The 15,811-nt window shown below is 33.1% G+C and overlaps 1 protein-coding gene across 2 annotated transcripts; it reads left to right on the top strand.

Annotated features, from left to right (window-relative positions):
• Nucleotides 1-5,249: 5,249 nt before the first annotated feature.
• Nucleotides 5,250-15,457, top strand: NBS1 (nijmegen breakage syndrome 1). 2 transcript variants are annotated; one of them, XM_020356697.3, is made up of 14 exons: nt 5,250-5,401; nt 5,506-5,559; nt 6,586-6,850; nt 7,033-7,115; nt 7,685-7,815; nt 8,563-8,609; nt 8,734-8,842; nt 9,120-9,206; nt 9,422-9,596; nt 13,108-13,565; nt 13,773-13,834; nt 13,950-14,052; nt 14,171-14,223; nt 15,082-15,457. In XM_020356697.3, exons 1-13 carry the CDS (start codon nt 5,365-5,367, stop codon nt 14,216-14,218), a joined length of 1,659 nt encoding a protein of 552 aa, XP_020212286.1. In that variant the 5' UTR covers nt 5,250-5,364; the 3' UTR covers nt 14,219-14,223; nt 15,082-15,457. The 2 variants fall into 2 exon arrangements, with proteins under 2 accessions (XP_020212286.1, XP_082919753.1); XM_083063627.1 differs by lacking the exons at nt 5,250-5,401; nt 5,506-5,559 and having other exon boundaries at nt 6,656-6,850; nt 7,033-7,140.
• The last annotated feature ends 354 nt before the right edge of the window (nt 15,458-15,811 follow it).

Genomic DNA, 15,811 nt, shown 5'->3' on the forward strand with positions numbered 1-15,811 from the left:
ATTAGTATAGAGGTTTACCTAGGTGGTGTATAGATTGATATACTCGTCCGAGTTGGTTGTGCCATCGTAGCGGTCGAGGTGGAAAGGCTTCCGCCCAAAGGGGATAGGTGTCTCCATGATACCGTCCACGAAAGGATGGCGGCGGAAGGTCGTCTGATTCCCCGTGCCGTGGGCAGGGGCGTTGCTGACGTCGTGCGTCGACCTGTTCGTCAGCGCGTGAGACCGATGTGTGGGAGGCTTGGGAGTTGCTGCCCTAACCGCTGTTGGCGGTTGTGAAAACGAGTGCCCTTCGTCCTTATTCAGGTTACTTTGCGGAGGGGGTTGATCTGAGGGACGCCGAGGGAGTTGGGTGTGAATGCGCTCGTTCTCGGCGCGTAGTGCCGCTAGGTCGGCTTCATTAGCGGTACGCGTTGCTGCTAGATCAGTTTCGTGCTTGGCACGCATGCTTTGTAGGTCGGCGACGTGTTGTTTCTGCATCTGTTCGACCTGGTCGATCAGCCTCCTCAATGTTTCTGTATCACTATCCATGGTAGTTGAGCGATCTAGGTCGTCTGTTGCGCGTCTGTTATGGCTTCTAGTGAAAACCATAAGAATGGCCGATAAGAGCTGGTCGTAAGGGTGAACCGTCGAGTAAGATCGATGAGCCTCCTTTGGTGATGTGTTGGCACTCCAAGATGGGGGAGGTACCTGCAAAAGAGACTCCGATGCCAAAGTTAGTGTTTGTGGGAGTATGAGTCTCGTATAAATAATGCACATACCTTTGTGTGAATTAGGGTTGTCTTGGGCCTTGGACCTGAGATAAGATATGATATGATAAGATATCATATGATATGATATGATAAGATATCATATGATATGGTATGATATGATATGATGAGATATGATATGATATAATTGGAGGGCGGTTCTGATCTGGGACGAGATCCCCGGGTTCGGGAATGATCTACCCAAATACCAGGCCCTAAATACCGGGCTGACGTCGCTCAGCGTGTGCCCGGGGTGGCTTTGTATCGCTAATCAGGGCTCGGAGCCCGGGTGCGAAGTACGATCAGTACACTTTTAGTTTGATTTTTCTTTGTTTTCTTTCTTTACATTTATCACAAAAAAAAATATTGATAAAGTAACTTAACTATAACTAGTTGAATCACATAAATTTATATAAAATTATTATAATTTTAAAGAATATGCTATATAAATTATTTAAACAAATCGTATAATAATAAAATATATTATTTTAATAGTTATTATGACATTAAATAATCACATTCACTTTAAATTTAAAATTATTTTTATTTTTATTTTATACAAAAAATACATAAAAAAATAACATATATATTAGTCAAAAATTCATTATTAAATATATAATTTTATATTAGAGAGATACTATAAAATATTTTTTTTAAGTCATTTAAGTAACAAGAAAAGAATAATGTTGAGGGGTCAACAAGTCTCCGCACATGCTCGTGTGCTTGTGTTCAAGCCTTAATTCGCACGAGAGTATTACAATTTTTGAATGAGGCAAACTTCTCTTATATATAAAAAAATCTATGAACTGGTATTTAACCGAAAAACATGTCTGGTAATATCAATTCTGGTTTAACCAAAAAAATCAGCCGGGTAATATCAATTTGATGACATGACCGAAATGTTAATAAGCTCAGACTTGTTATATGCTTGATTTCCGATTTGATCGGTTGATTTAAGCCGATGTTTGATAGTAATCGAAGATTTGTTGGTTCTTTACCTATATTTGCTAGAAGAACAAAAAAAAAATATTCAAAATCTAATTCAATTTTATAAAATTGACTTAAAAGATTAGAAATATTTTCTATTTTTATATATTTTAAGATGTTTAATTCTTGACTTGAAATTTGTAAGGATTCCATAAATTTGTATATTTTACAACTTAATAATTAAGTATTAAAAAATATAAATTTAATTATTTAAGATTATTATACAAATAATTTTTGGATATACATCCAACAAAATATATATATATATATATATAAGAAATAATCAACTGAAAATATAAAGGTCTCTCAATGAAATTATAATACGATCCTATACACATAATAATCCAAAAATTTTAAACTTAAATCTCGAGTTCCCAATCAAGTAATTATTATGCAAGTTGTGCTAGAACAACAACCAACACAACATTACCATCTTCAGCATGGTAGTCAAAAGGTCTAACTCGTCCCTTTGGCCTAATTTTACTTTACTCTTATAATAATATTATCATTGCAATAACACAGCAAGGAAAATGTAAGGATAAACTTACAAACAACAAAAACAACACATAGTATAGAAGTAAAATACAACTATATCATCACATCATCATTACACAACATATCATCCTTTCAACACCTCTGACCCAATACTTAGTTTAGCAACACATACCAACATACAACTTAGTATATCAGTAATACAAGTTTTCAACATAACATGTGATCAACACAACAACTAACAACATAACTACTTAAGAACACAACAACATGCCTCCTACAAGTCATAACACAATGTTTCACCTTAACATATCCCTCATACATAAAAAAATACAAAATACAATTTTACACATTCAACATAGTCATGTATGATGTAACCTACCCCATGCCTAAAAACAATGTTCAACATCACTTTCCCACGCTAACATCAATGAGGCAGAGATCCTTACTTATACCTGGCGCCACACAATCTACGTTCAACGTTATTAGGATAGAGAATCACTACCTTACCCACGCTTGGCGCCACACCACATGTGTCTAATGTCATCAAGGAAGAGAGTCACTGACTTAATCTTACTCAACACTACACAACTCATGCCCGACATCACCAATTCAGATAGCTCATAAGGTAATCACACTTGATGCCCCTCAACCCACACTCAAAGTGACCAAGTTAGAGGGTTCTTATTTAACTTATGCCTTGTGCTACCTATACCACGCTTGATGTTAGTGAACTGTGTTGCACTTGACTCTATGAAGTTGAATTTGGCACAATAGTAATTTCTACAATTGGCAGAATCGCAATTTGGATTCAACCACCTGCAATGTCATCTCAAAACCAACATACGACCCACAATACCATATCTATGCATCGACAACAACTCACATAACCAACGAATTCCAACATGCAACTATCGAATATTCCAAATCATGAATTTCTCTCATTTTACTAAAAACAACAATAAAACCAAATCAAGATTTCCACTCTTCAAATTAACAACATAGATACAATTTGATGAATCTAGGTAGTATAATTCACACAATACAACAAGAATCAGCTCTATAAGCTTCCCTTACCTAGGATCTTCCAAAAAAGAAGAAGAAAATAAAGAACTCGAGAATTCTGAACCTATTGTATGAAAACTTCTCACTTTAATTCTTAGCTCTAGAAGCTTTGAATCACGACATAGCTACTCAATCTAACTCTAGGGAAGAATATATATGCTCTACAAGGTCAATAAAAGGAAATAAATCCTAGTAGCTTTAGAGGTTTTCTCTAACTTCTTTCTAGGTTTTTAAGAAGTCCAAGTCTTAAGAAAAACCTTATATACTATCTTCTAAACTTGGTTAACTTTAACCTCAACTCAAAATAATTCATAAACAACTAAACTCATAAAAATTCTTAAATCCTTAGAGTGTTATAACATTAAAACGATGATTCACATAATTAATTAATTAATAAAATTAACTAAACAATCATACAGTTTTACAAAGTTTGTAAGACAAAACATCTACGAGTAATCTAATATCAGTCTAATAGTAAGTGACTTGATAAACCCAACAATAAGAATTGATAGGATATATTCTAATATCATCCTAAGAAGGTTATCTATAGCTTAACTCAACCTTATAAAATCAATTTGTAAAGTGAAAATTATTCTTCTCTTATAGACTATTAAATAATATTAAGAACATGGTGATCTAGAAAACATGCAATGATTATAAATTGAGACATGTATAATTATATATTTACATAAATTTTTATATTTCAATTTAAAAACAAATTATAACTGTTTTAATTAAAATTTAAGATTTAATTCCAATTTCTAATTTGATGCCTAACGATCATCATCCCTAGTAAGTAACAACTCCCAATTTCAACATAATATAAGGGTTATATAGTACGTAATGGATTTAAGGCCCATTTAATAAATTTATCTATAGATACTTATAGGAAAAAAAATAAAATTAATTTATCATGTTCAAACCAACTAATGCACATGTTTAAAAAGTTTTTGAATAAACTAATTAATATGCACAAATTAACTTATGATTAAAATTAAGACGGAGATAAAAAATAAAAAAACTTGAATTGAAATTAAGCATTGTTAAGGATGTCGATGAGTTATAAAAGGATAACTAATTGTGCAAAATGTTCAATAGTTAACAATGAATACTACAAACATTCAGATACTACCATAACAATCACCACCACTTTGACACGAGAAATGAGGCCTCAATTAAAATTAATCAAAGGACTCCCATTACACAGGTACACTAGATTTTCAGGATTGGGAGAATAATATTATAATGCAATGTTTAAAGCAGAAGCAAATTCAGTTTAGGGAAAAAAACATCCATCCTTACTTATCGCTTACATAAAATTAATCTCTTCCTTTTACATCCGGTTTGTCTTGACTTTGTTTCTATTCTTGCATTAAACAGTTGATTTTAAAAGAAAATTTTTATATATATATTTTGTTTTAGTAAAGATCACAAGTATTTTTTTTTATTGGAAACAATATTATTTAAACTGATAAGATCATTTTGAGTGACAAAAGTCTTCTTTCAAATATTTGTCAGAATTACATTCTTAATACTTGAATTCGAAATGTCAGTTTAAGTCGGAAAAATTTGTACCAATTAATCTACATTTTCGGTAGTAAAAAAAGTTTATTTGAAAGACGGAATAAATTTAAAAAATATTCTTTTTATAATGTAGATATTTTTTCCCTAACAAAGTAACAATTCTGTTTAATAGGATATTTGTCTACTGCATTTCACTTGTGAAAAATAAAAAATAAAATGCAATAAAAAAGAAAATGTAATATAAGAGAAGACTTTATATGACCACTAGGGTTAGTTTAGTGGTTGGGTGGAGAGAGATTAGGGATAGTTAGAAGCATGAGGACTTAGGTTTAGGTTTAATTTTCATTGCGACATCTTTTAATCTTTCATATCTTAAAAAAAAAAAAAAAAAGACTTTATACAGAAGCATGTCGTTTTGTCTGTAAAATTGGTAGACCTTATGCCGTTTTGAACTGCAAACAAACGGCATGTCGTGGCATAGCGACCTTATTTTCTTCTTTCTCCGTTTGGTTTAGCGCTGAGTTTAAACTCAAAGTGAAGAAGAATCATCATGGTGTGGGGACTCTTCCCCGTTGATCCTCTTTCAGGTACCCATATTCTTCAATGAAACTCTTATTACCTTTCTATTCTTTTAGCACACTATAGGGTTACTAAAATTTTTATTTGTTAATTCTGAAAATTTGTATGACAGGTGAAGAAAAGTACTACATTTTCAAAAAGGGAGTTTACAAAGTTGGTCGAAAAGGTACTGTAATTTATGATTCCTTCTAATTACTTTTCAAAACCTTAGGCTTATGCACAAGTTTGTGTAATTCGTTTGATGATCAAACAATTATCTAGGCATTGCGGCTGAAGTGTTTGATTAATTTTCACTGTCTTGCCTTTGATAGAGTGAAAATGTTGAAGTTGGTTATGACTCATGAGTGCTTTTATCAAAGACTGATTTGGCTGAAGGGCTTAAGCTGTTAAGTTGAAGCCCATTATTGAATTTTACTTCTAATACGAACAACAACAAGCTTTTCCCACTAGGACCTCTAATACGCACTCTCATGCAAAACCCTTTAGGGTTGATTATTTTAGTTGATTGGTGGATGTCTGTATGTTTGTTTGTTTGGGATCATTTCTGAGGAAACAATTGCTTTTCTATTTAAACCCTAAAATCTCACACGTGATGCTACCAAAAGAGTGATTATTTTTCAACATGAGTTAATCCAAACACACAGACCTTGTGCTAAATTTATAATTTGTTTAGAATATGAGGGCGGTAAAAGTCAAAGACAACATGATCGGATGGACTTTTATGTTGAGTCAATGACCAATTAACTTGAGATTAGATGCTATGTGGAGATGTGATTCATGCCTGCAATTGTCCTGATCCAGGAACAATAACAAAATTATAATAGATTGAAGACAATTAACTGAAATAACCAATAAAATTAATTTTAAAGTTAAAACTGTTTTTCTAGTATTCTCTAGGTGACATTAAGGAGCATAGGCATAGCTATCTGATACATTCATGTTTAGTGACAATTTTGCCTCATAATCTAATGTTTTCCTTATTCAAGTTTCTAAGTGTGCAAACACGGATATGGTTTGTCCCTATGGAGCAAAGTGAAATGCTGGACTTTTCAGAATGGATTGTTGTCACAAGTTGCTGCTTTTTTTTTGGTTCACATTTTTGAAGTTTTTTCCTATAATAATCATTACTTATTATTGGTTTTTTGGATATCACGATGATGCTTTGTATGAACTTGCTACTAACTTCTTACAGGTTGTGATGTGATAATTACTAAAGATAAAGGGGTTTCTCGGGTTCACGCAGAAATAGTTGTTAATACGATGAACCCAGCAAATCGTTTACCAAATGAACGTTCTCATTTGTCATCCAGTATACATATTAGAGATTGCTCCAAGTACGGGACATTTATTAGCAAGAATGTTGGGTCCAAGAAAAAAGTTCATGAGCTACCAAACAAAGAAACAGTATTAGAGGATGGTGACCTTGTTTCTTTTGGCACCGGTACTGCTACCTACAAGTATGTTAACTATCTCTTCAATGTGCTTCTATTCCTTCTTTTTGTGTCATTCACTTTTAATATTTAGAAAATACCATTGCAGTACTTATCTAGATTTGGGTTTGTATAGGTCCATCAATCTCATTACATTTGTCTGTCTTCTACTTATGTCTTCTTAAATGCTCTCAAATTTAATCTGACAGGTTTTGCCATGTCCCCCTCATTTTTTTCATCTGTTCCTCAAATAAAGTGGATCAATCTCTTGAAGAGAAAATTTCATCAATTGGTCAGTGGGGAAAAAACTTGTGAAGGTTCTTCAGTTCTTATAATTCATGAGAACATGCTGTGTAATTGCTTTAATATATGTCATTAACTCTAACTTGCACACGATATTGCATTTACTTAAAATTAGTAAAGAAGAAAATACTTAACTGATGGAATTTTGACCAGAAGTGGTATTTATGATGTGATCAAAGATAATTAGTTTTGAAAGGACACTATGCTCGTGCCTTTATCCCATGCTATTTTTGCAGTTTTGATATTTTGTAATGCTTAAATTTCAGTCGTTTAAACAAACATTTGTAATCATTGTGAGAACTGATAGATATGTTGGTCAGGAAGTAGAGTTTACATATCTTTGATAATGACTTAGTATTAATTATGTAAATGAAAATTATAAGATGTTCAGAAAAATCTTCATCTGGCTACATTGTGTGTATTAGATTCCATATATTCAGAAAAGATCTTGGGCCACATTGTAACATTAGTTATAAATTTACTGTGCTTTTCTCTTTAAGCATTTGACTCTTTCTTAATGTGAATGCTGAATATTAACCAACTTATACTTTCATATAGGTGCTAGTATTATTCATACCTTAGGTGAAGAGTGCACACATGTTCTGGTAGATCAACTAATGCCATTGAAGAAGGATCTTGTCGGTGCTGTTGTGGCAAAAAAATCTTGTGTACTCAAAACTTGGCTTGAGGTATAGAAGCATTTAGTTTTATGTATTGGTGCTTAACTTTTCATTATACTATTAGTTTTTTACAGTTAAGTGATCACTCGTATAGTCGTATTCATAGTTTGATGGCATGAAAGTTAGTTGCTTACATACTTGATTGTTTATATTATTTTTTTAACATCTGAAATAAAATCTTTTAAGATTTGCATAGCATTTTTATACAATAGAATATGTTATGTAAAAGGAGAGTAGATGTAATGGATATAAATATAATGCGGGAAGATTCTCTTAAAGTTTACACACAGCAATAATATATTTAGATCCCTGCTAACTTCCCAAATTTAGAAATAATTTGCTAAGAAGCAATTCAGAATTAAGTTACAACCATAGTCATAATTTTTCTTGTAGCTTGTGGACCATGTTCTTGACATAAGAGTCTCATGATCTTATCTACTTTAAAGGTTAGAGCATTGCAATATGAGTCTGATATTTTACATGTTCACTAGTTATTTTGTGTTTGCTAGTAGCATAGACCCTGAATAGTATGCCGTAATTGTATTCTGAGTCCTGAGTCCTGAGTCCTGACCAATGATAATAGTACTAATTGTTGGTTAGAGGTAGAAATGATAAGATTCATTTATCATTACTAGTAATCAATCAATAAGATATTATCTAAGTCTATAAATGTGAGGTTTAATTGAAGAATTTAGTCAACTTTTTCTCTGCTGTTTGATGTTTGGCTTGTGACTGTTTGTTCCTTTCCCTGTATAGATTTTTGCAGAAAAGAACATTAGCACTGAAATTCCTAGCTGTCATTCGTAAGTATTGCTTTGACTTAGGAGTTTGGTTGTGCTAGCTGTATATTCCATGACCCTGACACCAGTTAGGCTAACTAAGTTTTCTTTGTCTTCTTTTTCTTCTCTATCTCTTCCTCTCAAGCAGATATATTCCCTCAGTGTCAGCTGGAGGAGAATCTATTAAAATTGCTGACCCCAGAATGCGTGAAGACTGCTTGAAAGGATACACTTTTTTGTTGGAATCTGAGCATTTGGTATTTGTTTTACAAAGTCTTCTATACTCACTCTGAAAAACTTAAGGATTATAGTACTAAGTGGTTTTGGTGTGATTCAGATTTCCATTTTTAAATAATAGGCTGGCACATTTTTCATACTTTATTCTCGGATTTTTTCTTTTTGAATGTTCACATGTAAATATGTAGGAACAGACATGCAGGGGTTTTGAAACTACAAGATGGAAACATCTTGATATTTTTGGTGCATTGCTCATCTTCACAATATTCTTAACTCGATTCTTTTTCCTGCTTGCAGTATAGATTTGGGAATCAGCTAAAATCTTTATTAGAAGTGGCTGGTGCAAAAGTTGTTTCCTTTGAAGTTTTTTGTTCAAATAGCCAAGTATGTATTTCATTTCTTTCTTTTTGTTTTATAAATTCTGTTGATAACACGGTAAGCATTGGACTCTGAAAGTGTCACAAGTTTGTTATCAATTTTACATGTTTGCAATACATCTTAAATATTTCTATGCAGGATTTTGTATGTACTACAAACATGCATTTAAAGTAAAAAATTTGACAATAGCTTGTATGGTAATTCTCATTTATTTCTTGCAGGGTTCAGATTATGCAGAGGATAATCGTGTGGTTTGTGTCATCCCTGGAGGAGGATCATCATACAAGTCTGATCTCTTCAATAAACAAAGTTCCTTGCTTAGAGTGGATGAGATGGATGTAATATGTGCCGCTTTCAGTGGACAGTTAGATCTGTCTATTCTGAAATCACCATGCAGTAAGTATTCTTCATATCTCAATTAATATAATTGCTCTGTCCAAACCTTTTGTTTTATTCCCAATAAATTAAGAACCTAAATCAATAAATATTTTGAAATTACAACCGTTTTTCTTCACTTCTTTATACCTTTGCTGCTGTTGAGCACAAAATGGTGTTTGGGAGTAATTCTGGAAAATGAGGATGTAATTGATATAAAGGGGGAAGCTTTTATCCAATTGAAGGTTTTCAAAGTATTTTTCTTTGTATTAGATTTTCCAAGTATTTTTGGTTTTCTGGTATGAATAATAAGTTCTTTGAACTATCAGCCTTGATTTAGAAGTTTAAATTTTCATCTTGTTAGATGTAGTTTCTCTGCTAGGTTTTCTCTTTAGTCTTTAGCCAAGATCTCCTTTCACTGAAAACAACTAACAAAAATTAAAACATTTGTAGGAATGTGTAACACTATACATTTTAACTAATAATTGTTGATTTATATTTTATATGTTGTGGTGTATTGTTGTTTATTTGTTGAGAATCTTGGGAATTTAAAATTTTCTATGGAGTTTTAGTCATTTAGGAGTGTCTCTGAGCAAAGATCAAGTTTGATCTGTAGGAGAAAATATAGAAGGTCTTTCTAAAGAAATGGACCTCGCAAGCCTATTTTCTTAAGAAAGTTGGAGAGTCTAGAGAGAAGATCTCTGGAACCCGAGGTGGACTGTTTTCTCTTGACTCCCTGGATCTCTTCTTTTCCTTCCCTAAGACTGATTTTGGTGGTTGTCCGGTGATTCAAGCTTGGAGAGCCAAGAATTAGAGTAGTTGGTGGTGGTGCAGATTAGCTCAAAGCATTCATTTGCTTTCTTCTTCCTTGTTCTCTTCAATTTGAAGGTAAGGAAAGTTTCATTTTGAGTTGCACGTGTGGATCTCTATGTTGTTTGGACCATTGGTGGCATCTATGTTGAGAATGCATGAATTTTATGTTGTGGATTTTCGAAGGTTAAAGATGGGTTGATGATTTTGAGTTTGGTAGTGGTTTCATGTGAGGTTTTTGAGATGTTTTGAGTCATACGAGGCATGAAGAAGTAGAATCATGGATTTTATGTATTGAATTTGATGTGGGTAGCTAGATTTGGTAGAGAGAAGGTGATTTCGATGGAGGAACATCGTTTTCTTGCTCAACTAGAAGCATATGGTCGCTCAATGTTCATGTACAAATAAAGAACATTAACCCAATCTTCATATTTTCGCTCAGTGGTAAGAAATTGGTCGCTCAACAAGGGGTTCTAGAGAGCTCGGCTCGCTCAACTAGAAATCGATTTGTTCAGCGAGGAGTTCTAGGGAGCTTAGCGAGATCACATTTTCTCAATGAATAGTAGATGGATGAATTAGGCTTTGTGATCTTCGTCAAAGTTGTAGTCTTGAATGTTAGTTTTCCAATGGCTTTGAAATCACCTTAAAAAGAGGTCTATAACTCAAGTTATAACCTTTTTAGTGAGCAAAGGTCAAACTATTAACATTAATAAAAAAATGTTACAGTTTTTTGTGATTTTCAGCATAGTAAATGTTTTAATTAAAACTAGAGTTCAACATAAGAGTTGTAGACAATCTTCTTAACTTTCATGAGATAAGGATGAGCTTGATAGGAGTAGTATAACTCTCTATGTGTTGTTTTATGTGGGAGTTGTCCTTGTATGATAGTTGATTGTGAAAAGTTGTATGTTGATATATGTTGTTAGTTTTTTATACATTGATCTAGGATAATGTATATTGATAGTTAAACTATTGATAGTTAAATGTTGTTGAATGATAATGATAGTTCTATGTATATTGATCTAGGATAATATATATAGAGTTGGTATGGTTGAATTGTTGATGAGTATTGGTATGCTATACTTGAATGAGTTGTTAAACATTAGTATGTTATATTTGATTGGTGTGATTTGATCTCTATATTCATTAACTTGGGTTAATGTATATAGATGATGTATGTTGATTGAGACTAGAGAAATCTTGTTGTGACGCGTTGGGAGGCTAGTTGTTGAAAACCTTCCTTGAGTATGTGTGAAACTCTTGAAATGGATTTGTTGAGTCTCCTCTAGGTCCTTAGTCAATGTTGGAGTAAGGTATGAAGTCGAAGACTACAACCCTTAATTGATTACTGGAAAGATTGCTTGGTACCTCGAGGATAGTTAGCGGGCTAATCTCCCAAGTGACTTGGTAATGCATGCCAAAGTTGTGGTACGCCCATACCCAGCTATACTAGTCCTGATGATGGAACTGGACTTTTCTAATTTAAGTGACAACACTTGAGTAACCAAAAGATAGGGATAACACTTGAGTAACCAGAAGATAGGGATTGGTATCCCAATTTTGTTGTTGATCTAGTAGGTGTATGAGTTGTGAAAACAATCGAGTTAATTCGGTAGGGTCAAGCCACTTAGACTGGTCAAATTTATTAAGAGATCTCTGTAGATGAATATGAAACGACGCATTAGTTGAGGTGTATGTATATGATGTGGTGTGGTGTTTGATGATTGTTCATATGCTTGTTGATTGTATGATGGATCAGCATGGTTGTGATGCACATAGGTATGTTGATTGTTGTATGATGTGAACTATGAGGTGTTGCTTTGTTTGTTTATATGTAGACGATTAGTATAAATGTTTATTTCTATACTTGTATTCTTTTGGAAATCTAGTTTATCCTTGTATGTTATCCTGGCGGTTGGATTTCGATGATCATGATTCTTCATGAGAACAGGGTAAGGTTAGGTATTGAGTGGAGGCAGCCTTGGTGAGGCATTGGTGGTGGCGTTTTGCTACTCTTTGTCTAGTTACTTTGATATAACTAAGTGTATAGATGTTGTTTGACGTTGACCTACAACTTAGGACTTATACTTTGCTTTCACTGGATGACAGTACATATATTGTATATACTAGTAGTTATTTTTAGTTTACACTTATATTTATATACATGTTAAAGTATGCATATCCAGGTTATGAGTATATAATCCTTGATACAGTTGTTATACTTTCCACTGCTAGTTTTTGGTTCCATCCAGTGTAGTGATCATGGTGGGTTGTCACAGAATGAGATGGACACTTTTAAACTTAAGAGCAGTCTAGATTTCTGAATTGTTTGATTACCTCAACACTGAATACGCACACATGCATACACACATTAAAGAAAAAACATTACACAAATCTGAACATGGAATAAATCAACTAACGAAATATAGAGATTCTATAATTCAATCCCTAGTTGTAGGGATGTAAATCAACATATTATCTCAAATAAATCAGCATGTTATCTTGTTAGTGGCACATATTCCTTTTGTTATGGAATGCTATTTTAAAGATTGGCATGGTTTATGCAAGATATTGCTTTTGTAAATGAAATGGCTAACATGTAATTTTTGAAGTTTCCTCAAAAATATTTTTTCACTTGTAAAACATAAATTTAAACTCCATGCTTAGTGACAAAATCTGCACTTCAATGAGTTTTAGTAACCTGCTCTTTGTGCTGTTGCAGTACTTGTTTCATCATCTTGCTCTACAGATGAGACGATTGTACCAGATTCGGAAACTGAAGTTGAAACAGCCACATCCGCCCACTCAAATGAGGCATTTAGCAACCACAATAATGTAAAATATGAAAAAACAGAAGAATTATATGATGATTCTGACACTTTAGATAAGAGAAAACATGAGAGAGTAGAGGCATCCTGCGATGATGTTTCGACCAGATTGCATGAAATTAAAAGTGCAAAAACAGAAACATCCTTGGATGGTGCTTCTGTCAGATCACATGATACCAGCTTCGGGAATAATGATGGTATTAGAGTAAAGAAAGACAAGGCTGACGATTATGAAAGTGGAAATTCAGATATTGTTTACGGCCAACATTTAGTTGTTCGAGATACAAACCTACATACTAGCACAAGTACTGCACCAAACAGCAATGTTCCAAATTTTAAACGCTTCCGAAAGGTATATGGTTTTGCTACCATATCTCTTGCTTACAAGGAGCCTATCATAGAAACTTGAAACCAAAATGTTTGGTTGTCTGACTTCTAAATTCCAACAAACCTGATTGCTTCATGTAATGTCAATTAATAAAATTTTAGCGTAAATTATTAATGTCAATACATGAAACGTGTGCCTAACCATTGAATTTTCTTTTAAATGGAAATGCAGGCAGAAACTCAATCTGGTAACAGCTTTGACAATCTTGTTCCATTTGCAAAATATCCATACAAGTAAGAATAATATTAAATATGATGTTAATTGCAAACAAAAATCTAGCTAGTCTCTACTTCATTCCTTTTCTCCTTGTGATAGGTTATGTTATATTTCATTTGTTTTCTAACCCAGGGATTCTGACTGTGGGAATGATGAGACGGCTGAGTTGGTGAAGGAGGAGAAAAGGCGAAAGAAAATGGAAGCTGTGGCAGATGAACTATTTAATAATCATAAGGCGAGTCTAAGTCTATTACACTTCCCATATCTCAAAAATGAGAGGACAGGAAAGAGATCAATATTTAATCTTTGACTTATTGAGTATCTACCATAAAATTTTACATGCCCTGCTGCAGACAAAAAAGCGAGGCACTGTTGGTTCTCTTCGCGGCATTCTTACTTAATGAAGGTAAACCTTTCTCGGTATTTTTATTTCTCAATATAACGATGAAACTTTAAATTCTTTTTGTGTTCTCAAGTCACCAAAACAATGTTTTGATCAGTAATGTGATAAAAATTTGATGTAATAAATGTTGGAAAGCATAATCACTCGTCATTTAGCAGAGGAAAAAGAGAGACTTTTATTTTTTGTTTTATTTTATATTACCGAGTTAGAACATAAAAGAATGTTTGGTTGCTATTTTTGGCAAGACCATTTATCCATTTTGCTTCTGCGCCTTATGCAAAAAATAGAATGTGAATACGTATATGCAAAATAGAGATTGGTTGAACACATGGATTAAAGGTCAATTTTTTTTTCTTCATATTTTATTTGGTCTTTTGACATCTCCAAAATAATATTACATCTGTTCTCATTTATAAGACCTTACTTAGAACAATTGTGTCTTCCTTCATATAAGAATCTATTTATAATGTTTGATATATTAATTATTTTTAGACTAAAATAATCCTAATTAAAACAGGTTCTCTTAATTTGTTCGGATACATTAATTATAGGCTCTTTAAAAGTATGTATTCTTTGGTTAGGAGAGTAAATAATACTAGAGAGAAAAGTAGTATATGACATGCATTTTAATTGGTTAAAAGAGCGATGAATATTAATTAAAAAAGAAAAAAGTAGTGCAAGAGTAGTTTTGAAAAAAAAATAAAAATAAGACATTTATTATTATGAATTAGATTAACTATTTTTCTTAATCTTGGTAAAATAGGTATATAAACAAGTCATTTATTATTATCAACTAGATTAAGTATTTTTATACTATGCATTTTTTTCTTCCAAAATGAACATGATGGTATGCTATTGCAGAGAGCTTTCTCCAAATATACGGACTTTGAAGATACTGCACATTTCATGTGTGGCCTCAGTTGCAGGTTAAGTCGTTCAATTGTCTGTTTTGATCGAGAATGAAGAGAGGTTACTATGGAGACAATTTGAGAGTGGAGGATCTATATAGTTTCCCTTGTTAGAATATGAAGTAAACAAAGCTCACATTTCAGTTTGACTGAGATGACCATGTCTTTCTCTTGGATGGTGAATGCCATATAACGTGATGCGTTGATATATATATCATTTTTACTAATTAAATGTGTATTGTAACCCTAAAAAAGTGCACATCATATTTATTCTCTTACTATGTCACAGACAGCATGTTACAGTACATTTCCTATTCTTTTGGTGCGTGTATACAGGAGATGAGAAGAACGTAAAAAAAGGGCTTTTTGACCAAAGTGGGGTCGTTGACCAAGTTATTTACGCCAATGGGGCTGTTTTGAAACTATTTACGCCTTTGGGGCAGTTTACAACAGTGTCGCTATGGGCCATAGCGACACCATTGCCACGTGACATTTTTTTTTTGGGCCCAGAATTGGCTGGACTGAGCCACATCAGTGTCGCTATGGGCTAGGTCACCACAGTGGATGGACCAACAGAAATGATGTAGCCCATAGCGACACCATGTAAGAAAAAAAAAAGAAAAAAACAAAAATAATTTAAATGTAACTAAAATAATAAAATGAGTTATTTATTATATATTTAT

Source organism: Cajanus cajan, chromosome 9, assembly GCF_000230855.2.
Source record: "Cajanus cajan strain Asha chromosome 9, NIPB_CcT2T_4, whole genome shotgun sequence".
Lineage (NCBI taxonomy): Eukaryota > Viridiplantae > Streptophyta > Magnoliopsida > Fabales > Fabaceae > Cajanus > Cajanus cajan.

Coding starts and splice junctions, on each gene's coding strand:
- NBS1 (XM_020356697.3), top strand. CDS start 5,365: ATGGTGTGGGGACTCTTCCCCGTTGATCCTCTTTCAG. Junction 6,851..7,032: donor ACCGGTACTGCTACCTACAA/GTATGTTAACTA, acceptor TTAATCTGACAG/GTTTTGCCATGTCCCCCTCA. Junction 14,053..14,170: donor AACTATTTAATAATCATAAG/GCGAGTCTAAGT, acceptor GCCCTGCTGCAG/ACAAAAAAGCGAGGCACTGT.